This window comes from Equus przewalskii, chromosome 6, assembly GCF_037783145.1.
Source record: "Equus przewalskii isolate Varuska chromosome 6, EquPr2, whole genome shotgun sequence".
NCBI classification, from domain to species: domain Eukaryota; kingdom Metazoa; phylum Chordata; class Mammalia; order Perissodactyla; family Equidae; genus Equus; species Equus przewalskii.
Window position 1 is genome coordinate 5,520,876 of NC_091836.1, and position 25,481 is coordinate 5,546,356.

General features: G+C 47.3%; 1 protein-coding gene across 2 annotated transcripts; it reads right to left on the minus strand.

Annotated features, from left to right (window-relative positions):
- Positions 1–9,983: 9,983 nt before the first annotated feature.
- Positions 9,984–13,339, minus strand: LOC103540061 (C-type lectin domain family 4 member G-like). Of its 2 annotated transcripts, none has more exons than XM_070622838.1 (9): positions 13,138–13,339; positions 12,784–12,885; positions 12,358–12,411; positions 12,109–12,171; positions 11,798–11,902; positions 11,412–11,501; positions 11,063–11,211; positions 10,830–10,945; positions 9,984–10,552 (listed from the first exon to the last, which is right to left on the minus strand). In XM_070622838.1, exons 1-9 carry the CDS (start codon positions 13,190–13,192, stop codon positions 10,381–10,383), a joined length of 906 nt encoding a protein of 301 aa, XP_070478939.1. In that variant the 5' UTR covers positions 13,193–13,339; the 3' UTR covers positions 9,984–10,380. The 2 variants fall into 2 exon arrangements, with proteins under 2 accessions (XP_070478939.1, XP_070478940.1); XM_070622839.1 differs by having other exon boundaries at positions 9,984–10,522; positions 13,138–13,316.
- Positions 13,340–25,481: the final 12,142 nt, after the last annotated feature.

The window sequence follows — 25,481 nt, forward strand, 5'->3', positions numbered from 1 at the left end:
AGCTCTGCTGCAGGGGCCTGCCAGAGGCTGGGTCTGCCCCGCCCTTAAATCAATCCTTCTCAGCCAGAAGGGAGAATACGGACATTTGTTGGATGCCTGTCAGCTAAGCTTCTGGATTCTACCATTGGGTGGGTGACCGGTGTGTGCGTGTAGCTACTGGAAGCCTCAGTTTTTCTCCTCTGTGAAAAGGGGGCCATGACAGGACCTCCCTCCAAGGGATGCTGTGATGAAGGCATGAGGTCATTCATGATGCCCTGCACCACCCCAGGCACAGAATCCACTAATATTCATTCATTCTTTGGACAAATATTCAACACCTGCCATGTGCCAGGATCAACCTAGAACCTGGGCATCCATCAATACCCCAAATAAGCAAATTCCTTCCATTTTGCAGCAAATGTTCTGGTAGGGGGTGGGGATAGACAGACAGCAAATAATGAACAGAATGAAAAGTCAATTGTAGAGCGAGTGGTTCTCACCCGGGGCGATGATGCTCCCCAGGGGACGCTGGGCAATGTCTGGAGACCTTTGCGGTTGTCACAGTTTGGGAGTGGGGGCGCTCCTGGCATCTAGTGGGTGGAGACAAGGATGCTGCTCAACACCCTACAATGCACAGGACAGCCCCCACAGCAGAGAATGGTCAGCCCCACTGTCAATCATGCCGAGGGGGAGAATCCTTGTATCATATATTAAAAGTCACAAGTGCTGTGAAAAAAAAGAAAGGAAGAAAAGTCAAGTAGGGTGAAGGGCTTAGAGTGCTGGGGCTGGTGCAGTGGCCAGCGGGGAGGGTGGCCAAGGTGGGCCTGGCTGAAAAGGCAGATATTATTTTTTATTGAGCCCTCCCTACGTTCCAACCCCTTGCAGATGCGTTAACACAGCCCACTGTCTGGAACCCTCTCAAAAACCCTCAGAAATAACAAACATTATCCCCATTTTATTTAGAAATGAATTACAGATACAGACAACAGATAACCACACATGCACCACAGGCACATGTACTCAACCTATAGACATCTACACAACCCGTACGAGAAGACCATACAACGCAACCAGACCACAGATAAACATCCACACCTGCACAGACACAACACAATAAAACCACAGATACACACATGGGTACACACAGACACCAGCAGGTACATAGAACACACACAAGTACACAGAGAACACATACAGAGAATACACACAAAACACACACACAACATAAACACAGATATGGACACCACACCATCCAAGAGATACAAGATAGACACCCAATGTGCTCATAGAGACGCATACACACACACGCACACACACACGTGCACGCTCATACAGACGCACGCATGCGCCCTCTGCTGGTCTTCTGCAGAGCTGTTTCATGGGAGGGGTTGATGGACAGAAGCTGGGCTCCTCCACCAGCCGTCCTCCTGCTGGACTCGGCTCTCCTTCCCCTCTGCCGGCCTCAGTTTCCCCTCAGGACCTCTCTCTCTGCCTCTTCACCAGCCTTCGGCTCCAATAACACCCAATCCTCGCAGACTTCCCGCATCTCTGCCTTCAGCCCAGCCCCACCTCCTGAGCTCCATTCGTTCCTGCATTGATTCACCCACTCATTCATTCATTCAGTCATTCATGCATTCATTCAGTGAGGCACTAGACACTGTAATGGACACTTGGGGCTGTAATAGGGAGCGCGGCAGACAAAAATCTCTGCCCTTGGGTCTGACATTCTGTCCGGGGAGACAGACAAACGTCCGATGGTGGCGAGTGCCGTGAAGTGACGTGAAGCAGTGGGAGGAGGGAGACAGAGAGGCTGCTTAAACAGAGGGTCAGGGAAGGCTCTCTGAGTGAGTGATGCTTGAACTGGGGACCCTGAAGGGAAGGGGAGAGCCAGCCCTCAGAGATCAGGGGGAAGGGTATCTGGGCAGAGGGAACAGCAGGTGCAAAATGCAAAGGGCAACAGCCCACAAGGTCCCATGTGGCTGCCCCTTCCCCACCTGCATTGTTCCTCTTTGCTGGCCTCCACCGGTACCCACTCAAATTTCTGCTTTTTGAGCTCTCTTACTGGTCCTCATTCCCTGGGTCTCTTCTCTCTGAGGGACGAGACCCTGGCTCTAGCAGTTTATGTCCAGAGACCCTGGCCTCTTGTTCTCCATTGGGTACCAGAGCCTGGCGTATAATGAGCGCTAGAGAAGTGTTTGCGGGTGACAAAATGATTGCACTGCATGAAGGAAGGAACAAATGAACGAATGAATGAATGAATGAAATTGCTCCTGGTTCACGGGAGACTTGATCTCACTTCTTCTGTCCACTTCTCTCGCCAACCTCCTCTCTTGTCTTTCTTCAGAGGCTGTAATTCCAAATGGCAGAGTCCCCCCGACTTCCTGCTTCCCAGCCCCCGAGTCTTATGCACCCATGAAAACACGCGTTATCAGGCCCATGTGCCCGCTGGCTTCCTGCATCCCCTCATGATCTGCTTCAACTTCCAGCTGCATTTCCTCCCCTCCCGCTCTTCTCTAGAGAAACCCCTCTGCCTGCTCTAGAACTGCTGAAGGCTCTCTTAGGTCAAAAATACCCTTCCTGATGGGGGCTGGCCTGGTTGCTTAGTGGTTAAGTTCACACGCTTAGCTTTGGTGGCCCAGAGTTCGCTAGTTCTGATCCTGGGCACAGACCTACACACCGCTCATCAAGCCACGCTGTGGTGACGTCCCACATAGAAGAACTAGACGGACCTACAACCATATACTGGGGATTTGGGGAGAAAAAAAGAGGAAGATTCGCAGAAGATTGGCAAGAGATGTTAGCTCAGGGCCGATCTTCCTCACCAAAAAGCACACCTTTAAAAAAAATAATACCCTTCCTGAGCCACCAGGGCCCCGAGACATTGTTGATGGGGGTGCAAAATGGTGCAACCACTTTGGAAAACTGTTTGGCAGTTTCTTATAAAGTTAGACACTCACCGAGTAACTGACCTACTCCTAGGTATTTACCCAAGAGAAGAGAAAACTGAAATCCCTAAAAAGGTCTGCACAAGAGTGCTCATAGCAGCTTAATTCATAGCAGACAACGCCAACATCCATCAGCAGGTGAGTGGAGACAGATTGTGGTCCACCCACACAACAGAGGACGATTCCTCACTGAAGAGGAACAAACTATGGATACCCACAAAAGCATGGGGGAATCGCAAAAACATTCTGCCTGGAGAAAGAATCCAGGCATAAAAGAGTACACACTGTGCGAGTCTATTCATAGGACATTGGAGACATGACAAGGGGAGTCCATGGTGATTCGGAGCAGCTGAGCGGTGGCCTGGGGCAGGGGTGGGGTGAGGGTTGTCTGAGAAGAGGCGGGAATTTCAGGGGAGGATGGAAATTTTCTACGTCTGCAGTGTAGTGGTGGCTACACCGCTGTGCATTTCTCAAAACTCATTGAATTGTAAGCTTGAAGTGGGGGCATTAACAAACTTCTTTTTATTTTTAATTGTGGTATAAAATACACGTAACATAAAATTTACATCTTAATCATTTTTAAGTGTGCAGTTCAGCAGTGTCAAGTGTATTCACATTCTTGTGCAACAAATCTCCGGAATTTTTTCATCTTGAAAAACTGAAATTCTGTATTTATTCAACAACTCTCCATTTGCCCATTCCCCCAGCTCCTGGCAACCACCGTTCTACTTTCTGCTTCTATGAGTTTGACTAATCTAGATCCCTTATGTAAGTGAAATAACACAGTATTTATCTCTTTGTGACTGGTTTATTTCGCACAGCCGAATGTCCACAAAATTCATCCATGTTGGAACACGTGCCAGAATTTCCTTCCTTTTTAAGGCCGACTAATATTCCATTGTATGGTGGACCACCTTTTGTTTATCCATTCATCCATTGATGGACCCCTGTTGGCTATGGTGAATAGTGCCACTATGAACATGGATGTGCAAACATCTTTTTGAGATCTTGCTTTCAATTTTTTCCAGTATACACCTTGAAGGGAAATTGCTAGATGATCTGGTAATTCTATTTATAATTTTTTTGAGGCGCCCTCATACTCTTTTCCACAGAGCTGCATCATTTCACATTTCCACCAGCAACACTTGAGGGTTCCAATTTCTCTACATCCTTGAAGAGACTTATTAATTAATTAATTAATTTCTTTTTTGATAGACACCATCCTAATGGGTGTGGAAATTAATAAAAGAAACCCTAACTAAATTGCAGTCAGGAAGGCCTGTAGGGGAGGGCCTGTCATACATCCTCAGTTACACCAAACAAGAAGAGACGTGGGCTTGCATCTTGAACAGGAAGTAAACCTACTTTCCTACTGAAGGAAGATTTCTCCCTCCACCTGGCAACAGCCCAATGAGAAACACCACAGCTCAGCCAATCAGAAATGCTGCAGCTCAGGCAATGAGAAATGCCACAGCTCAGGCAATGAGTAACGCCACAGCTCAGCCAATGAGAAAAGCCACAGCTCAGCCAATGCGAAACACCACAGCTCAGCCAATGCGAAACACCACAGCTCAGCCAATCAGAAATGCTGTAGCTCAGGCAATGAGAAACGCCACAGCTCAGCCAATGAGAAACACCACAGCTCAGCCAATCAGAAATGCTGCAGCTCAGGCAATGAGAAACGCCACAGCTCAGCCAATGAGAAACACCACAGCTCAGCCAATCAGAAATGCTGCAGCTCAGGCAATGAGAAACGCCACAGCTCAGCCAATGAGAAGCTGTTGTGGCCCTGAACTAATTTCCACCAATGGAATTTCCTTTAGAACAGCTCCTCCCTACTCCCGCTTTTTTCTCCATAAAAGCACCTCCCCTCCTTTGTTTGTTGGATTTGTCCATGGTTTGCCATAGCACGCACATCCCATGAATTGTAATTCTTTTGGCTATTCATGAATAAACTCCTTTTGAGGCTTTTCAAGTGAACAGGGGTGTGATAAATTGGTGCATTTTACTGTATAAAAATTATACCTCTAAACTTGATTTAAAAAATAATTTTAAAACAGGACTTACACCTAAGACAAGTGCAAACCAGGACCATTTGAGACAAACGGAGACACATGGCCACCCCAGTTAAGGTAAGTTACATGTGGGTATTGTCAGATTACCAGCAGGTGACTGCCATGTTGGGGGTGGGGGGGTGTGTGTGAAAAGTTTATTACAGGTGTTTCCGATGGTTTTTGTTGAGTTGAATTACGTCTATGGGGGCAGACATTTACTCACTGACATGTTAAGGTGAGTTACAGGATCATAACAGATCGTGGCTGTGTGGTAGGTGGTTCCTGTTGAGTATGCGGCAGCTCCAGGGGAGCCCTTGCATGTTTCCTATGGCTGCTGTAACAAACGACCTCAAACTTAATGGCTTCTCCAACACAAATTCATTACTCATAGTTCTGGAGGTCAGAAGTCTGACACTGGTCTCCCTGGTCTGAAGTCAAGGTGTCTTCATGGTACATCCTTCTGGAGGCTTTGGGAAATATCTATTTTCTTGACTTTTTTCTGTTGTCATTAAGACTTTATATTTTTAGAGCAGTTTTACATTCACAGCAAACTTAAGCAGAAGGTCCAGAGATTCCCATGTGTCCCCTGCCCGCACACAGGCACAGCCTCCGCCATTGTCAACATCCTCCACCAGAGCAGTACTTTTCTTACAACTGACGAACCTACAGGGACACATCGTGACCGCCCAGAGCCCATAGATGACATTAGGGTTCACCCTTGGGGTTGCACATTCTATGGGTTTGAACAAATGTATAAAAATACGTATCTACCACCACAGTATCATGCAGAATAGTTTCACTGCCCTAAAAATCCTCTGTGATCCTATTCCTCCTACCTCCCCCCAACCCTGGGCAGACACCTACCATGTCACTGTCTCCGTTGTTTTCTTTTTCCAGAATGCCATGTAGTTGGAATTATACAGTATGTAGCCTTTTCGGAGTGGGTTCTTTTGCTTATTAATATGCATTTAGGATTCCTCTATGTCTTTTCCTAGCTAAATAGCTCCTTTCTTTTTAGTGTGAATACTAATCTATTGTCTGGATGTCCCACAGTTTGTTTATCCATTCACCTGTTGAAGGACATCTTGGCAGCTTCCACGTTTTGGCAATTTTTCAATAAAGCTGCTATAAACATCACGTCCAGGTTTTCATGTGGACATAACTTTTCAACTCCTCTGAGTAAATTCCAAGGAGCACGATTGCTGGATCTTATGGTAAAAGTAGGTTTAGTTTTATGAGAAATGGCACAAGTGTCTTTCAAATAAGCTGCACCACCTTGCATTCCCACCAGCAATGTTAAGACTTCCTGTTACTCCACATCCTCACCAGCATTGGGTGTTGTCAGGGTTCTCGATTTTGGCCATTCTCATAAGTGTGCAGTGGTTTTCCTCCCTTCCCCAACTTCTAAAGGCTGAACGCCTCCTTGGCTCATGGTCCCTCCTCCATGTTTAAAGCCCGGCAATGGTGGATCAGGTCCTTCTCATATCACATCACTCTGACCATCCTTCTGTAGTCACGACCCCCTCCCTTATTCTCTCCTGCCTCCTTTCACTTTCACGGCTCCTTGTGATGACACGGGGCCCACCTAGATAATCCAGGATCATCTCCCCACCTCAGGGCCCTTAATATAATTGCATTCACAAAGTCCCTTTTGCCATGCGGTAACATTCATAGGTTCAGGGATTAAGATGTGGACATATTTGGGAGACCGTCCTTCTGCCTAGCAGTTTCTATCAGGGTAATCTCACCATTGCTGCTGGGTCTCAGACACATGGGTCTATTTCAGATCCTATGGGGCTCTCTTGGAGCGTCCAGGGTCTCCAGGAAAAGGGGTCTGTCATTGAGACTGCTGACCTGGCCCCGCCAGGCTCCCACAGGGCTTCTCTGTGTACAGGCTCCTTGCCATACTACCCATCAGCCTGTAGAATACAGTCTTTCTAGTAAGACCTATTCTCCAGGAAAACAAAAGCTAACTCAAGGTCAAGGTCTGTTCCAGGATTAGGGCTCGGTTTCTTCCCAGGGAGGTTGCATCTTGGAGGCGGGAGGGCCTGGGGCCAAGAGTCCAGAGAGGGGGGAATGTGACCCTGACCCTCTCACTCAGGGTCTTCAGGTACCTGCTCAAAGTGGGCATGTTAGAGCCAGGTGGCTGGAAGGCAGTACCTGTGAGGTGACCAGGAGTGCAGAGGGCAGGATGGGTGTCTCCATTTCAGCCATCTTGTTCTCTGCGATGCTGCCCTGGGGCTCCCTCAGGCCCTGGACCCAACTGTCTGAGCCTTGGGCACCAGGAGCCAGAGGGCTTGCTCTGACTTAGCCGGGTCCTTGGAAGTTCCTGGAGCAGCTCCCACTTAACTCTGGGGTCTCTTCCTTCTGCCTCGGCCACAGCTAGCACTCACTCAGCTCCATCCCCACGAGAGACTCCTGGGAGACTTCCACCCACTGTGATGCTCTCTATCTGTCACTACCACTTCGATCTGACTGCTGTCAACCTGTCAGGTAGAAAGTCTTTCTCTGTGGCTCTTCCATAGGCCAGGGGTCTCCTTCTCATTGTCAGTGAGTTGGACTAGAACGTGCGAGTCCTCCAGACCACCACTCACCCAGCTCAGCAGGCACACAGGCCACCAGGCAGGCCTTCTGGCTGCTGCCCCACCCGTGAGTCTGTCTGTCATTGGTTACGTCTTGTGGGAGGCTGCACAGTGGCCCCCAAAGACGTCCACGTCCCAATCCCTGGAACCTTGACTGTCGCCTTCTTATGGCAACAGAGATTTCACAGATGTGTGTAAGGATTTAGTATTGTGAAGATTTTGTATATTAAAGAATCTGGTGGCTGTTTGTCCCATTCTTGGAAGGGAGTACTCAAACCCTTGGGATTTCCCAAGCGATAGGAGTGCCTTGGTTCTTCCTGGGGCCCTTGGACCACACCTGAGTTTATACCGAGGAGATGGCTCAGGGTGGGGGCTGGTCATGCCAGAAAGACCAACCATGAGGGATGGGCCCTTCAGCCACCCAATCTCTGAGGAGGGGACGGGGGCTGGAGATGGAGAGCAATCACGTGGCCAATGATTCGATCCACCATGCCTTCCTAATTAAACCCCAGTAAAAACTCTGGACACGAAAGCTCAGAGGAGCTTCCTTGCTACTGAACAGCTTGATGTGGCAGGAGGCTGACATGTCCTGATTTCCTGGGAAGAGGACACAGGAGCTCTGAGTTTGGGACCTTCTCAGCTCTCACCATAGCGGTCTCTTCATTTGGCTAGTCTGGATTTGTGTCCTTTATAATAAAATTGTGCTCATAAATATACTGATTTCTTGCGTTCTGTGAGTCATTCTAGTGAATTATGGAACCCAAGGGGGTCATGAGAACCTCCAAATCTGTAATCAGCTCCTCGGAAGGGTGGCTGGTCTGAAGACTTCCACACTTGCCACTGATGTCTGCAGTGGGAGTGGTCTTGTTAGGCACTGGGCCTTCCTCTGTAGGCAGTGTCCACAAGAACTCAGGGTGGTTAGTGCCATGACTGCATTTCAGTGTTACAGACCAGCCTGGATTGTCTGAGAGGACCTTAATTGCAATCACAAGTGTCCTTATAAGAAGGGAGGCAGAGGGATAGCTGACACAGAAGAAGAGGGGAATGTGACCACTGAAGCAACATGCTATCCTACTGGCTGGAGATGGAAGAAGGGCCATGAGCCAAGAAAGGCGAGGAATGCAGCTCCAGAAGCTGGAAAAGGCTAAGAAAAGGATTCCTCCCTGGATTCCAGAGGGAACCTGGCCGTAGTGACACCTTAATTTCATCCCAGTGAAACTAATGTTGGACTTCTGGTCCCCAGAACTGAAAGAGAATGAATGTGTGTTGTTTCAAGCCACTAAGCTGGTGGTCGTCTGTTACAGCAGCAGTAGGAAACACACACACTCCTCCAGCTGACTGTCTGGAAATCCACCACTGTGGCCAGCAGGTCATGGGGTGTGTTATCTGTCCAGGAGTCAGGCGGCTCCTGGGTCCGCTCAGTGCCTGGCTCGGGGCTGCAATTGTTGAACCCCAGAGAAGGGTTGGGGGTTGTGTGGTCACAGCACTGAAAGGTGCCACCTGGCCAGGTGTGTGGATGGTGTTGTCCCCTCTTCCTTCTCTGTCAATACTCTCAGGGATGCACAGCCTGGGGGCTCCCTGCAGCCTTTGCTTCTGGACTCCATTCTGCACAGAACTAAAGGTTGCTAGCTTGTCACTCCCCTCCACGGAATCCCTCTCCACCGGAAATTCTAGGAGAGTCCCCAGGTCCCCAGATGGAATCAGGAAACTCTGGGAGTGCAGGGTGAATACAGATCAGAAGTCCCCAGTTGACAAAGCCAGGCTCTGTGCACCCCGTACCCATAAATGGCTCAGCCATCTAACACCTTCCAACACCTTCCAGTACCTTCCAACAGCCTCGGCCTGCAAAGCCCACCCTGCCCAACTCCCTGTGCTGAGATCTCATTGTGCCTCAAAGTCCGTCTTTGCTGGGATGCATTTCCCGATGCCCCACCCAGTGGTCACAGAACCTGGTGCCCGAGACAGAAGGGCCCTGCTCCTTGGATCCAGCCGGGTCCTCTCCCATCTGCCTCAGGGCCTTGTCTCAGGCTGCCTGTCATCTCCACAAGGGGGTGCCAGTCTCCTCAAGGAAAGGGGCCCCCACTGCAGCATGTCAGCACAGTCTCTGTCCCTGAGGACAAAGGTGACTTCTCCAAAGGCATCACCTGTCACTCCTTCATGCATTTCTCCATTGAGTCACTAGTCACATGGTTCCTGTGTCCAGCTAGACCAGCACGAGGGAGTCCTGGGGGGTAAGGACTAGGTCTGACTTATTCATGTGTCCCCAGAGCCCCACTGCCCTCCTGGCCCAGTGCAGGTTACTCACTGACTTTGGGGGCATCATAGGGTCAAGAGGTCACTTAGAGAGGTTGGGGTCACACACAGGGATAATCAGAGACCCTGCAATAAAGATTAGAACAGCTTGCCAGAGCCAGGAGCCAGAATTCATTTCTCAAACTTTTATGGATGCTCTCTAGGGCTGCAAAGACAGTTTCCAAAACCCCTGTCTTTGAGGTCTTCCAGTCTGGGAAGAAATGCAAGCAAACTAGACAGCTCCACCCCTCAGTCACCTGACCTTAGCTAGGGAGGGAGGCGGGGTCAGATCACGGGCCGAGGAGCCCGGATTTTGGAGCCGGTAAAGGCTAGGTTAGGTCCGTGTGTGAGCGGTTGCAGTTAAGCTAGAGTGGAGGTCCCCAAGCGCAGGCACTGGACCAGGCTGGCTAGGGCAAGGCGGTTGGTAGGAAAAAAAAAAAATCAGGGGCGGTGGGCAGATCCATGAGGAGGAGCAGCTCAGAGAACGCACGTGTGGTGGAGGGCGTGGCTCGGGGGCACTGGGCGGGGTCAGCAGATTTGCCTCTTCTCACAGATCCAGCTGTCTCTCTCCTTGTCTTCACACCGTGCGTCGTTCCACATCCCCGTGCGCAGCATCATGACGCAGTCCTCGCGCCCCTGAGCGTCATTGGGCTCCCCCTGGTTCCAGTGGCTGCAGTGGTGCAGTGGTTTGGCATGGGTGCTGCTGGGGGTCCAGACTGCGGATGGCCCTGGGGTCTGTCCTCCCTACTCAGGGTCTAGCCTGTTTATTAATTGGGTCTTACCCAGACACCCTGAGAATCTAATCTATCCACAGATAGAACTTTCCAGCCCTGGGACATAATTTTCTATCCCCCAGAATTTAACCCTCAGCCAGTTCTTGGGGTCTAGGCTGCCCAACCCAACCGAGACTCTGAGATCTGGTCAAACCACTTCCCCTCGGGTCTGATCTGTCCTCCGCCCCACGTCCCTTCTCTCACCTGAAGCTGAGCGGGACTCCGTCGATCCACTGGTAGCCCTGGATCTTCTCGGCGTGGCGCACCGCCCTCAGACCCAGCCAGTACCCTCGACCTCTCACATTCCGACTCAGAAAGTCCTGGGTGGGAGGGGAGGCTGAGCCGGCCGAGTCCGCCCCGCTCGCCCCGCCCACCTCCCAGGCCACGCCCCCTCCGGTGAACTCCGCCTCCCGCCTCGGACCGCCCAGGCTGCGCACCTGCTCGTCCAAGTCATTCACGATCACCAGGTGCGCGCCAGCGCTGGCGCAGCTGCGCTGCGCCTCGACCCACGAGGCAGGTGGAATGGAGAAAAAGTAGCAGGAGCCACGGAAGGGCAGCCACGACGCGGGGCACTGCTCGCAGGAGCCTGCGGGATGGTGACGGTCAAAGAGTGGGGTTGCTCCCAGATGGAGAGGACAAAGGGGATTGCGGGGTTTGGGTTGGATCTCCGGGCCCAGAGGCGGAGCCAAAGAGAACATGCCAAGGTCACAGGGCGGGACCAGGCAAATCATGGAACCCTGAGTCCTATCGGCCTCCCCCCTTCCCTCTCTCCTCCATCTTGCTCACTGTTCCCGAAACGGGCCGCCTCCAGCGCCCGCAACAGCTCCGTGCGGATGTCCTCGCGGTCTCTACCCGCTTCAGCCAAGCCCTGGGTCACTGCAAGATCAAGGAAGCCAGATTATAGCTGGGTCAGGGCCAGGAGCAGGGTCACGATTACGTAAGGTCAGCATTCAAGTCTGTGGGCAGTGTCACCGTCAAGAATGACATCGCAGTCAAGGACTGTCGTAGCCGGGTAGGGTCCAGTTGTGGTTGAGGTTGGGACTTGTCGTCAAGGTCAGATTCCAATGGTCAGGGTCAGGATCAGAGGATAGGGTCGGGGTAACAGAAGGGTCAGGACGTAAATCGACAGCCGCGCGGAGGGATGAGGGGTCGTGGCGCTGTGCCGCCCTCACCGCGCTCGCTGAGTTCTTTCAGGTCGCTCTCCTGCTGGAACAGCTTTTCCCGCGCCTCCCCAAGCTCGGTGCGAGCGGTCTGCAGCTGCGCCTGCGTCTCCTGGCCTGGGAAGGGTGGGAGGATGGGGGCGCGACATCTGACACCAGCCAGCCCAGCGCCCACCCACCTACCTCAAACCCAGCCGCAAGTTTCGCCCTCTTGCCTCCTGGGATCTTGGCCACAAGCCACACCTCCTCTTGCCTCCTCCGTTTCCGGCCACAAGCCCCGCCTCCAGCCCACAAGGCCCGCCCCCTCAGCCCGGAAGTCTTACAGCAGCTGTTGCAGGACGAGACCTCCTCCTTGAAGGCAGCCAGCACCGCGTTCTGCTCCGAGGCTGGAATGACCCCGCCCGCGCCACACACGCTGGGTCACCCCCGGGGAGTCACGCGACACGCTTCCCCAATCCTGGACCAGCCTTGGGGCCCGCGGGGTCCCCACCCGCACCCTGCCGGGCTCCAGGGTCCCAGACACTCCAGCTCCGCACACCCCGGTGACCCAGGAGCCCCCGTTCTGCACGCACCATTTGTCCTCAGCAGGTCCTGGTGGCCGAGCAGCGCCCTGCGCTCTGTGGAGGCTGCAGAGAGAGGCTCCTGCAGGCGCGGCCCTGGGGACCCGGGAACTGTCCCCTCGCCCAAGGGGGCGGGGACCCGGGTCTTGGGAGGACAGAGGGGGCAGGCAAACGTCCAGCGCCCATAATGTGCACACACGCAGAGGAGAAGCAAACACCCGGGAACATGCTCACACCTTCATGCATGCACATACACACACATGAGGGTGCACACAGTCCGAAGCTGCACACACTCTGTTCACACGTGTTCATACTCAGACCCAGACAGGGGTCTGGGATCCAGGCAGGAGTCTGGGACCCAGCCGGTGTGCCCATCATGGGGCCGTCTATGTCCCCATGGGAGCTGGACACACCTCCCCCCATTATACAGTCACTCACCCTTAGAAAGCAGGATGCTCAGAATAAGGGCCCACAAGACGGCGGCGATCATAAGCGACACGGCTACGAAGAGAAGCCTCCATCCCCAGCGTCCCCAGGACCCTGGGATAACACAGAGAGACTCCTGGGTCCCTGGTCCTCGAGGATCAAACCCAGGGCACTTGAATTCCTCCCCCAAAAACTGGCATTCAGAGAGGTTAAGTAACGTGCCTATGGTCACACAGCCCCTAAGTGACAGAGTTGGAATTTGAATTGAGGTCCAGCTGGCTCCAGGACCTGTGGTGTCTCTCCTGCTCTCAAACCACTGGCCAGAGGGACCCATGGGGGATGGTGAGGCAGTCCCATTGCTCATACCTCCTGGGACCTCCTTGAGACCGCTGTCCCACTTGGTGAGCGTGGCAGTGTCCATGATGAGCTGACTCCCAGTCCAGGGCACGGATATAAATGGAGCCCCCTCCCTCCCTCGCCCCGCCCACTCTCTTCCTTCCTTCCCATCTCCTGAGTCTTCATTCCTGGTACTAGGGACCCATTTTCCAGTCAGAGGGCTGGGCCCTTTCTGGGCAGGGCTGGGCTAGGGGTAAGGGTGTGGTGGGGGAAGTGGGGGTTGGTGGTGGAAGGGGGTTGAGAAAGTGGAAGGGTGGGAAGTGTGTGAGTGTGTGTGTGTGTGTGTGTGAGCGTGTGTGTATGTGTGCATGTGCATGTGTGAATGTGCAGTTCCATCCTCCCTGGCCTGGGAGCTGCAGCAACATCTTCAGGCTGGTTTTGGGGCCTCACTCTGGAATTTGGTCCCCACCTCTTAGAGGTCTGGGGCTGGCCTTCCCAAGAGAGATGCTCTGAGCCAGCCAAGATCTGGCCCCTCCCTGCTGGTTCCTGAGAAAGCCCCTCAGCCATAGCCCCCCAGGCCAGCTCAGCTTCCGTCCTCAGCTCTGCTGCAGGGGCCTGCCAGAGGCTGGGTCTGCCCCGCCCTTAATTCAATCCTTCTCAGCCAGAAGGGAGAACACGGACATTTGTTGGGTGCCTGTCAGCTAAGCTTCCGGACTCTACCATTGGGTGGGTGACGGGTGTGTGCGTGTAGCTACTGGAAGCCTCAGTTTTTCTCCCTGTGAAAAGAGGGACAGTGACAGGACCTCCCTCCGAGGGATGCTTGAGAAAGGAAAGAGGTCATGCATGTCACGTCCTGGCACCGTCCCCGGGCACAAAACCCACTAACGTTCATTCTTTGTTTCGACAAATATTGAACACCTGCTGTGTGCCAGGATCAATTTAGACCTTGGACATCCATCAATGCTCCAAATAAGCAAATTCCTTCCTTTTTGCAGCAAATGTTCTGGTAGGGGGTGGGGATAGACAGACAGTCAATAATGAACAGAATGAAAAGTCAATTGTAGAGCGAGTGGTTCTCACCCGGGGCGGTGATGCTCCCCAGGGGACGCTGGGCAATGTCTGGAGACCTTTGCGGTTGTCACAGTTTGGGAGTGGGGGCGCTCCTGGCATCTAGTGGGTGGAGACAAGGATGCTGCTCAACACCCTACAATGCACAGGACAGCCCCCACAGCAGAGAATGGACAGCCCCAATATCAATCATGCTGAGGGGGACAATCCCTGTATCATATATTAAAAAGTCGCAAGTGTTGTGAAAAAAATGAAAGGAAGAAAAGCCAAGTAGGGTGAAGGGCTTAGAGTGCTGGGGCTGGTGCAGTGGCCAGCGGGGAGGGTGGCCAAGGTGGGCCTTGCTGAAAAGGCAAAATGTTATTTTTTATTGAGCACTCCCTACGTTCCAGCTCCTTGTAAATGCGTTAACACAGCCCACCTTCCGGAATCCTCTCAACAACGCTCAGAAATAACAGACATTATCCCCATTTTATTTAGAAATTTTATTTGATGCCTATTTTCCTGCTTGCTCCATGAAGGACTGAGAGACACGTTTGCTATAAAGTAAAGTGAAAATGCAAGAGGATTTTTTAAAAAAGGAACACAAAGAGGGAAATGAGAGTCAGGAAGGCGGACACGAATCTAAGAGTGGAGGCTGGTGCGCAACCTTCAGCCCGAGGGGCCCGGGCTCTTGGTAAATGCAGCTGTTTGATTTGCAGCAGGTCAGACGCTTGGAGGACGTGCAGTGAATTCTTTCAGCGGAAGCTGTCAACCAGGTGTGTACACCAAGTCCTCATGGAACTTTCCATCCATATAGTACCGATTTCTACCACTGGGCCAAGGGGATGGCTCATGACCAGGTGCAGTTGTCATAAATGCAGGCTGCCTTAACTCCAAGTGAGTGGCCGTCCCCACTGTTGGGTGCTTTTAGCACGTTTCAAGCAGCGGTGAGTCTGAGACCATGGAGAGAAGCTGATGGCTGAGGGGCGACCGTGGGTTCCAGTGGAGACCCGGGAGGGGTCAGCCACTGGCTCTCTGTCTCTGTCTCTCTCATCAGGGATGAGGATAAATGAGAATCCTGGCCCAAGGAGAAAATGATAATTTAGACACAGCGGGAGAAATTGTGCATCATATGGAATCAGGAGATGGGAAATGTCCCCGAAGAGCCAGGTGTTAACCTCAGGCCATCATTTACTCCCCGGCTACTCCATTATACTCATGTTTAGCATCAAGGGATGATAAAGCTTTTGTTACCCAATTCGTTATGTTTCTGTGGCCATGAAGGAGACAGATGTGAATGTATTAAGAAATGTTTAATGTAAGATATTACTTTATATAGTGGAGAGTACATTTACTAAACACATTGCTATGGTGTCACAGATCGGATGTCATAAATTGTGGACCAGTGTGGACCAGCATTGGGGGCTAGCGGTGGGCTCTAGCGGGTCCCTGGGAGGCATCTGTCACTCTAACACACACCCATACCCACCCACCCAGCCACCCACACACACCATCTGTCAGTGACTCTCTCTCTCACCCCCCCCCCACACATACACACAGACACGGGCACCCCAAGAATCTCCAATGACAGCCCTAAGTGTTTTGTTTAGAAACGATCTTAGCCCTGTTCACAGGTAACAGGCGACCAAGTCTCGATGGTTCTAAGTCACAAGGATGTGATTATTTTTAACTTGAAATGTTTTAATTAATTAATTCACACACACACAGGAAGTGATGCAACACCATGACCCACAGAGTCACCCAAATATGTACAGACACACACAGAGACTGACAGGCACTACATGACCACGGACGCTCACCCAACACATGCACACAGACAAAACACAATAAAACAACACACATACACAACACATACACACACAGAGGTACACAAATACGTAGAAACACACACAGGCACTCCCAAAACACACACAGACAATGTGCACAAAACACACACACGACGTAAACACCCTGATATCAACACCACACAACTGAACCACAGATAAAAGATTGACACACCAACGTGCTCAACACATGACGTGAGACACACACAACACGATCACATGCACAAACACATAAACACAAACACACATATAAATGCACAGAAACACACACACACCGAATGCACAGATACACAGGGACAAAAAAACACAGATATGCAACACATGCACAGGTAAGACAGACGCAGACACACAGATGTGCACGCTCACACAGACACATGCATGTGCCCTCTGCCGGTCTTCTGCAGAAATGTTGCATGGGGGGGTTGATGGACAGAAGCCGGGCTCCTCCACCAGCCGTCCTCCTACTGTACTCAGCTCTCCTCCCCCTCTGCCGGCCTCAGTTTCCCCTCAGGACCTCTCTCTGCCTCTCCACCGGCCCTTGGCTCCAATAAAACCCAATCCTTGCTGACTTCCCACATCTCTGCTTTCGGTCCAGCCCCACCTCCTGAGCTTCATTATTCAGTTTCTCATAAACACTCACCTACTATCTGACCCACCCCACCCAAGAGAAGTGAAAACTGAAATCCATAAAAAGATCTGTACAAGAGTGTTCGTAGCAGCTTAATTCATAGCAACTCACATTGGAGACAAGTCAAACCTCCGCCAGCAAGGGAATGGCTGCGCAGATTGTGGTCCAGCTGCACAGTGGAAGAAGATTCGACAATGAAGAGGAGCACACTCTGAATACACACAACAGTATGGATGAATCCCGTGTTTCAGAACCAGACTCATTTTTGCCCTTTGCCCAGAAAGCCAATCACGAAGGTGATGAGCTTACAGCACAGAGAGGGTTCTAATCACAAGGCAGCCAAGCAAGGAGGAGTGCTCCCGGCAGCTGCTGGACTCAGCCACAGATTCTCCACACCGGCAAGGGGCTGACGAACCCCAGGCAAAAAAAAAGTCGGTCTGGACTTACCTCCTGGCTGGCTTGCAAAATTGTTACTGACCCAAGTTCATTTCTGCCCTTTGCCCAGAAAGCCAATCAGTGAGATGACGAGAGAGGGTTTTTAGGACAAGGCAGCCAAGTGTGGAGGTGGGAGAATCAATCTCAAACATGCCTCCCACAAAATGGGGACTCAGGGATATTTACAGAGTAGGAGGCAAGGTGGGATGAAGTATGGGATAGATGATTGGAGGTAAGAGGAAGTGAGGTGATTGATCTGTGCAAGAGTAGTCAAGCTTCGTGGCTCTGCATAGGATGCATGTTCACAAAATGGGGGCATGACCGTGATCTGAGTGTGGAGTTCTTAGCTCCTTGATGTCAAAAGGTCACTTCTGGAGCATTTGCACAAGCCCAGTTGAGACATTGGTGGCCTCAACCAGCCTGAACTGGCCAAGGGTTCTCAGTTCCTAGAGAAATAATCCAGGCACAAAAGAGTACACACTGTGTGATTCTATTCATATTGATGAGGGCTCGGTGAGCTGAGGAGTCAAAAGAAAGATTTCTTGGACTCTCAAGGTCTGGTAGTAATGCTCTTTTATTCAGAGGTCCCTGAGCGCCTTCTCGATCACTTCTTATAGGAGGGGCCCTATGATGATGAACTCCCTCAACTGTTCTTTATCTTGGAACATTTTAATTTCTTCCTCATATCTGAAGGATAGTTTTGCTGGATAGAGTATTCTTGGCTGAAAGTTTTTGTCTTTCAGTATTTCGCACATATCATTCCACTCTCCCCTAGACTGTAAGGTTTCTTCAGAGAAGTCCACCAAAAGCCTAATAGAAGTTCCTTTGTAGGTTATTTTCTTCTGCCTTGCTGCCCTTAATATTTTTTTCTTTGTCATTGACTTTTGCTAGTTTTACTAATATATCCCTTGGAGGAAGTCTTTTTGCATTGGTGTAATTAGGAGTTCTATTAGCTTCATTTACTTGTAATTCCAGTTCCTTCCCCAGATTTGGGAAGTTCTCAGCTATTATTCCTTTGAACAAGCTCTCTGCTACTTTCTCCCTCTCTGCTCCCTCTGTAACACCTATAATCCTTATGTTGCATTTCCCAATTGAATCCAATATTTATGAGAGAATGTCTTCTTCTTCTTTTTTTTTTTAGTCTTAGTTCTCTCTCCTCCACTGGGACTGTTTCTATATTTTTGTCCTCTACATTACTAATTCCGTCCTCCATAATATCAGCTCTGCTTTGTAAGGTTTCTAGATTTTATCTTATTCATTGTGTTATTCATCTCCAGCATTCCTGGATTTTTTTTTTTTTTTTTTAGTGTTTTAATCTCTTTTGTGAAGAATTCCTTCTGCTCATTAATTTTATTCCTGAATCCATTGGCCTATCTTTCTGAGTTTTCTTGTAACTCATTGAGTTTCTTTATGGCAACTATTTTGAACTCTCTGTCATTGAGATTGCAAATTTCTGTGACTTCAGGATTGACTCCTGGAGATTGTCATTTTCCTTTTGATCTGGAGCATTAATGCATTTCTTCATAGTGTTTGATGGAGTGGACACTTGTCAGCACATAGTGGAGTATCTGGTCACAGATTCCACCTGCCACCACTGGGGGGGGGGTGCAGGAGCTGTGTTTTCTGAACTTGCCACATCAGCTGGAAGTTGGGCTGATAGGGCTTATCTGCATTTGCCCACTGGTCGTCACTTCTTGGCGGGTCACACATACAGGCGCGTGTGCTCTGGTGAGGATTTGCTGCCCTGGCCAAGTGGTTGAGCTGGTGTGCCAGGTGGGAGGGGAGGAAAGGCGCATTTTTTTTTTTGCTCATGTTAGCCTGCTCTGCACTCACTGGAAGCCCACCTAGGCTGCTGGCTCGGTGGGGGCACCCACAGGGTGCTGAGCCACCTCGGTGGGGAGCATTCCCTGGGCTGGGAAGAAACTCTGAAAGCCAGGGCATTCCCTTGGAGGTGTGCCTGTTCCCCCATCTCTCTTAGAGTCACACACCAGCTGCTGTTTGAGGTCCCATGCCCTAGATCGCTGCCACTGGGGGTGAGGAGGACATTTGTTTACCTCCTTCCACTGCTTCCCATGGATCCAGTACCCCCACGTTTGGACATATGGCTGCATGGATCTCTCAGATGTCTCATTGTGTTCTGTGGATGTCCTGTGTTGGTTAATGAATGTCATTTTAGTTGTATTTTAGGGGGAAGAGACTAAGGGAACAGCTCATTCTTCCATGTTGCTGACGTCACATCTCATTCCTTTTTAAGCTGAATAATATTCCATTGTATGCATGGACTGCCTTTTGTGTATCCATTCATCCACTGAAGGACACTTGGGTTGCTTCCACCTGTTGGCTATTGTGAACAATGCTGCTATAAACATGGATGTGCAAATGTATTTTCAAATCCTTCTATCAATTTTCTTGGGTATATACCTAGAAGGGAAATTGCTGGTCATATGGTAATTCTATTATTTATTTTTTGGGAAATCACCATACTGTTTTCCACAGCAGCTCTACCACTTTACATTGCCACCAGCAATTGCGCATTGCCAGTTCCAACTTCTCCACATCATTGTCAACACTTGCTATTTTCTGGTTTATTTTCTTGATACACACCATCCTAATGGGTGTGATAAATGGGTGCATTTTATTGTATATAAATTATCCCTCATTAAGCTTGATATTAAATATAATTTTAAAACAAGAATTATATCAGGGACAAGTGCAAACCAGGACTCTTCAGGACAAACAGAGACTCATGGTCACCCCAGTTAAGGTAAGTTACGTGCATGTATCATTAGGTGAGGGGGAGGTTACAGGCAGGTGACTGCCATGTCATGGGTGTTAAAAGTTTATCACAGATGTTTTCAGTGGGTTTTGTTTACTTGAGTTATGTCTTTAGGGGCATACGTTTACTCACAGACATGTTAAGGTGAGTTATGGGATCATCACAGATGGCTGCTGTGTTATAGGTGGTTACTGGTGAGTTATGGGGGAGCTCCAGGTCAGCCCTTGCATTGGTTTCCTGTGGCTGCTGTAACAAACGACCTCAAACTTAGTGGCTTAAACAGCACAAATTCATTCTCTCATAGTTCTGCAGGTCAGATGTCTGACACCAGTCACATTGAATACCAGTGAAGGTTGAAAGTCAAGGTGTTGGCAGGGCAGCATCCTTCTGGAGGCACTAAGGGAAAATCCATTTCCTCTCTTTTTGTTGTTGTTGTTAAGACTTTATTTTTTTGGAGCATTTTTAGGTTCACAGCAAAATTGAGCAGAAAGTACAGAGATTTCCCATGTCTCCCCTGCCCACACACAGGCACAGCCTCCCCATTGTCAACATCACCCACTAGAGTGGTACCTTTGTTACAACTGATGAACCTACATGGATCCATCATCACCTCTCAGGGTCCATAGTTGACATTAGGGGTCACTCTTGGTGTCATACATTCTATGTTCTATGAGCTTGGACAAATGTGTAATGACATGTATCGACCATCACAGGATCTCACAGAGTAGTTCCACCACCCTAAAAATCCTCCGTGCTCCACCTCTTCATCCCTCCTCCCCTCACCCTCTGGCAGCCACTGATCCTTTCACTGCCTCCAAGTTCTGCCTTTTCCAGGATGTCATAGAGATGGAATTATACAGTATGTACCCCTTTCAGATTGGCCTCTATTTTTTTCTCTTTTATTATTATTATTTCCACAAAACTCTGGAAATTCAAAGGGTTGCAGAACGTGGAAGATAAAATGGTAATCTTGAATGGAAACTCTCGTTTCTCACCAGCGCATGAAACCACGGGAGGATCACCCTGCCAGTCCATGCTCCAAACGGCCCAGAGAGTTCTGGGGCTGGGGAGACCCCGCATTTCCCAATTAAGCCATGAAGAGAAGATTTCAGAGTAGGCTCCTGCCAGGCACCTGCTGTGCTCAAATGTTTCTCCATAGCACATTTGAAAGCAAGAAGGGGCTTTAACCCTGTGACAGAGAAATCACAATCAGAATCAGTGGCAGGATTAATACAAATGTGACCCATTTTCTATCTTTATGAGTCATGATTTGATCTTTTTTAGGTCACATCACTGCTAAGGGGCAGAGTTTAGATTTACACCTAGGCAGCCTGGGTCATGAACCCCCTACTCTTAAACATTAAACAGCAGTGTTTACTATTGCTAAGAAACAAGCAAATAAAGAAAGATTGAAGTCTTATGTTCTAAGCATTCATCACAAACTATAAAAAGAACAGTAAGTTAAACACAAAGAATATAAAAGACAGAAAATGATAGGGGCTGGCCTGGTGGTGCAGTGGTTAAGTGCGCACATTCTGCTTCGGTGGCTCGGGGTTCGCCGGTTCAGATCCTGGGTGCGGACATGGCACCACTTGGCAAAATCCATGCTGTGGTGGGCATCCCACATATAAAGTAGAGGAAGATGGGCATGGATGTTAGCTCAGGGCCAGTGTTCCTCAGCAAAAAGAGGAGGATTGGCAGTAGCTAGCTCAGGGCTAATCTTCCTCAAAAAATAAAAAAAGGAAAATGATAAATATAAGAGAAGACACTAAAACAAAATGCAAATATAGTGAAGATAAACAAAACTAGATTCTAAAAATGAAAAATAAACTTGATAAACTCCTACACTATTGATCAAGAATAAGAGAAAAATTGCAACAAAAAGCAACAAGCCTGAAAAGGGAATAATCTGTGCACATCATATGGGAAATTTTTAACACCAAGAAAACATGAATAATATCATGTCAATACAATGAAAATTTAATCAAATTCACAAATTTCCAGGAAAATAAAAGTTACCAAGACTGTCTCAAGAAAAAATGAAAAATCTAGCGTCGTATCTATTACAGAATTGAGTCCATGGTTTAAAACATTCCCACACAGTTTTATTGTGCCTATCTGTTTGATACCATACTGGTGAGCTCTAACAAATATTCAAGAAAGAAAGAACACGTCCTTACTCAAACTCTTCCAGAGAATAGGAAAAATTGGAAAACTTTTTGACTCACTTTGTGAGAATAGCTTAGCTTTGGTATCAAAACCTAACGAAATCATTACAGGAAAGAAAATTTACAGGCCACTCTCCTTCTCAAATTGAGTTCATGTATCCTAAGAAGAAAAAAAATCAAACCAACATTAAATATCCAGCTATATTTTATAAGAAGGCTGTATCATGACCAAATTTGATTCATGCACTAGTCTCTGAAAAAGGAGAAATAATAATATCAATAGCTTCAGGAAAAATATTGAATAAAATTCGACACCCATTCATGTTTTAAAACAATGACCACGAAAACAACTCTTACCAAATCAGGAATAGAAGAGAACTTTCTTAATCCCATAGAGAGCACTTACTTTGTGGTGCAGTGTTGAAAGGAAGGATGAGAGAAAAATGTTCAATATTACCCCTTCTAATAGACATACCCTGGAAGTCCTACCCAATGCAATAGTGGCAGGAAGAGAAATAAAAGGACTAATTTATTGGAAAGGAAGTAATAAAGACATTATCTTCAGATGATATTATTGTGTAAGTATAAAATCCAGATAATTTAATGAATTAACTGAGTTTCACAGGTGGGTGACTACAAGGTTAATATACAAACAAATTTTTAGTTCCATCTACCAGTTGTAAGGCATTCGAAATTTAAATTTTAAAAGATGACATTTACAACAGCTTAAAAGTATGAGATGTCTAGAAATAACCTAATGAAAGTCTGAAAGCTTTCTGTCTATAACTTTACTGAACTGCATTTAGAAAAATAAAAGAAGACTGAAAGAAGTGGAGGAATAAACCATGTTCATGGCTGAACGGATGCAATATTCTGTAGATATGAGTATTGTCCAAATTGCTCAACTGGTTAGATTCCCGATTATTTCTTGCTTCTTGATGCTTCTCTTCAGTTTTGTGAAAAGAAACTGCTTCTGGATCAAGATGTCTCTGGGTGAGTAACCTTAAGAAAGCAATTCTAATAATGTATATGATTAAAGCCACTAAAAATTAATAAGGAAAATATCTTTGTATTCAAAGAAAGTAAGATATATGTTTTCAGTAAATAAGGTGTAAGGAAAGGAGATATCTTTGTTTGTTTTGTTAAAAATGTAAATTTGTCCTAAAGTAAAGCTGGTTATAGAAAACACAATAGTAATAACTTTTGCCTTAAGGAGAGGCTAAGAAAAATGGAAGGCATAGGACAGATTCTGAATGGAAAAAAGGAATTTATGGAACGTTTTCAGAAGAGGAACCTTGAGAAAAGAGTTTTATCTATGGTAAAGTTGGCTAAGATTAAAATGAATTTAATTAAGTAAATAAGTTCTAATCTCAAAAGTAAGCTGGTGCAAAATTAGAATTTGATTTTCTCACTCTTAACATGATAATTCTCTTGAACTTTTCATCTGCTCTTGATAAAGAAATTATAAAGAGTTTTCTTTACTTTTGAGTAAATCTACCTAAAAGACATAAATTCTAAGTTTTGTCAAAATAATTTCCTATGTTCAAAAAGGCCAAGGTCTCTCTATTAAGGTTTTTAAAAAGCATTTAGTAGCTCTCTATGTTTACTTTTAACATCTTCTGTTGTCACTTTGGTTAAGTGGATAACTAAGCATTGTTTCACAGCAACCATTGATCCTATCTGACCAAGTGTTTTACAACATTTGAAATTTTTGACAAAAAATGCCAAAATTCAAATTCTACATGTTTCTTTTGAACTAAAATTAATTTTGAAAGTTTCCAGTGGGCCCTGGGACTTCTCAAAGAATTTGTTCTCTTTTCCTATAAAAAGGGCGATATTAAACTAATTAGTCTTAGTAGCTATATTAAATTTCATGGGAAGCATTGTCAAGTAAAGGATGATAAAACTTCTTAGGTTATATTGTGTGGCAAAATAAAAGTTATTAATATAAGTGTTTTAAACATTATATAAAATTCTGATCTGTCCTGGTTATAAAATATTATATGTCACAGAAACAACACAATTTCTTTGTCATTGCCATTTTTAAGTCTTTTGTCATTTACAGACAGTTATTGATTTATTCTGGTGCTTTTGAAAACATGTTTCATCTTCAAAGAGATTCATGGAAAGGACTTTGACACTCTAGAATTCAGCTTTCTGATAAACACTCAGCTCATAAAAGTAAACTGGGTAAGAAACTACAGAACTCTAATGGAGAAACTGATGGCTTCATAAAAGTGCTCACAGATCAAGATCAAGTGTCAGTTACATGGGACTGAATGAACTGATGAGAATGATTATAATTTTTATAACATTCTGTTTGAAATATTGCTGATTTTTTAAAATCTTGTTTTGCCAGATTTAAGAAATACATTTTATTTTCTATATATAAATTATAAATTTAAGTAAAAGTCATATAGTTATCTTTTTCTCCTTACCTTATCCCTCTGGAATTTACAATGAGTGAATATTTTTACTTTCATGGCAATATAGTTACTTGCATAAGTTCAATCAGAATCCATTCTCATTATAATAGGATACAATTGGAAACACTGGTTATATTACCAAGGCTTTGACTGGAATGTCATATTTGAGAAAGACATGCATGGACTCAGATATGACCAGAGACCTTTAAGGAACAAAGATTGAGTTTATGGAACAAATAAAGTCCCTTTTAACTTCACCTGGTACCTTGCTTACAGTGTTCCCAGCAACTTTACCAGGCGAGTAAAGAAAGTCACTTCTTGGTAGGTGCAAGAATCTCAGGATATTTTGTGAAACCCCAAGAAGAGGAATTTGTCCAAATCTATAGGTATTGCAGGGAGAGTCATGTGACAAGTTCTTGGCTTGGCTTTTCTGGTTTCGAGAGGCCTTTAAATTTCAATCTGAGATTCCTTATGAAAACTCCAGCAAAGAAGATTTAAAAGAGGCTGTATGAGCATTTGCTCTTCTTACTGTACTTATGTAAGTATTGGGCCAAGTTTATTGAAACTAGACTTATTTTGCAAACCAGTTTGTCTTAATTTGGCCAGCTTTGGTAAAAATGAGGGTGATTTTAGAGAGAAAAATATCTTTCAGTAGAAACTATAATATGCATTGTTGTTCTGTTAATTGTCTTTGAGGATCCTGTTTTCTTCCTATAAATTGGACCGGATCCTGAATTCTTCTAGTTTCCTCAAATATCTGATTAGAAATCTCCAAACTATCATTTTCAATTTTTCCATAATTTTCATTTGGAATCATTGAGAACTGAAACCACCCTTTTTCCTGAAGCTCTGCAAACCAAAGCAGAACAACTTAATATAAACTTAAGAGATATCACCGTGACAGCCCATGTTTACACAATCTTCATGCCTGTTGCTATATAAGCCACGCAAAAATATACCTGAACACCTAATGACATCATCAAAGACATTTACAACTGTAAAATATGCTTTGTACCTGACATCTGGAAATCTTCTTGACTGGCTGTCCCC

Coding starts and splice junctions, on each gene's coding strand:
- LOC103540061 (XM_070622838.1), bottom strand. CDS start 13,192: ATGGACACTGCCACGCTCACCAAGTGGGACAGCGGTCTCAAGGAGGTC. Junction 12,172..12,357: donor GGACCTGCTGAGGACAAATG/GTGCGTGCAGAA, acceptor GGGTCATTCCAG/CCTCGGAGCAGAACGCGGTG. Junction 11,903..12,108: donor CTCGTCCTGCAACAGCTGCT/GTAAGACTTCCG, acceptor CACCCTTCCCAG/GCCAGGAGACGCAGGCGCAG.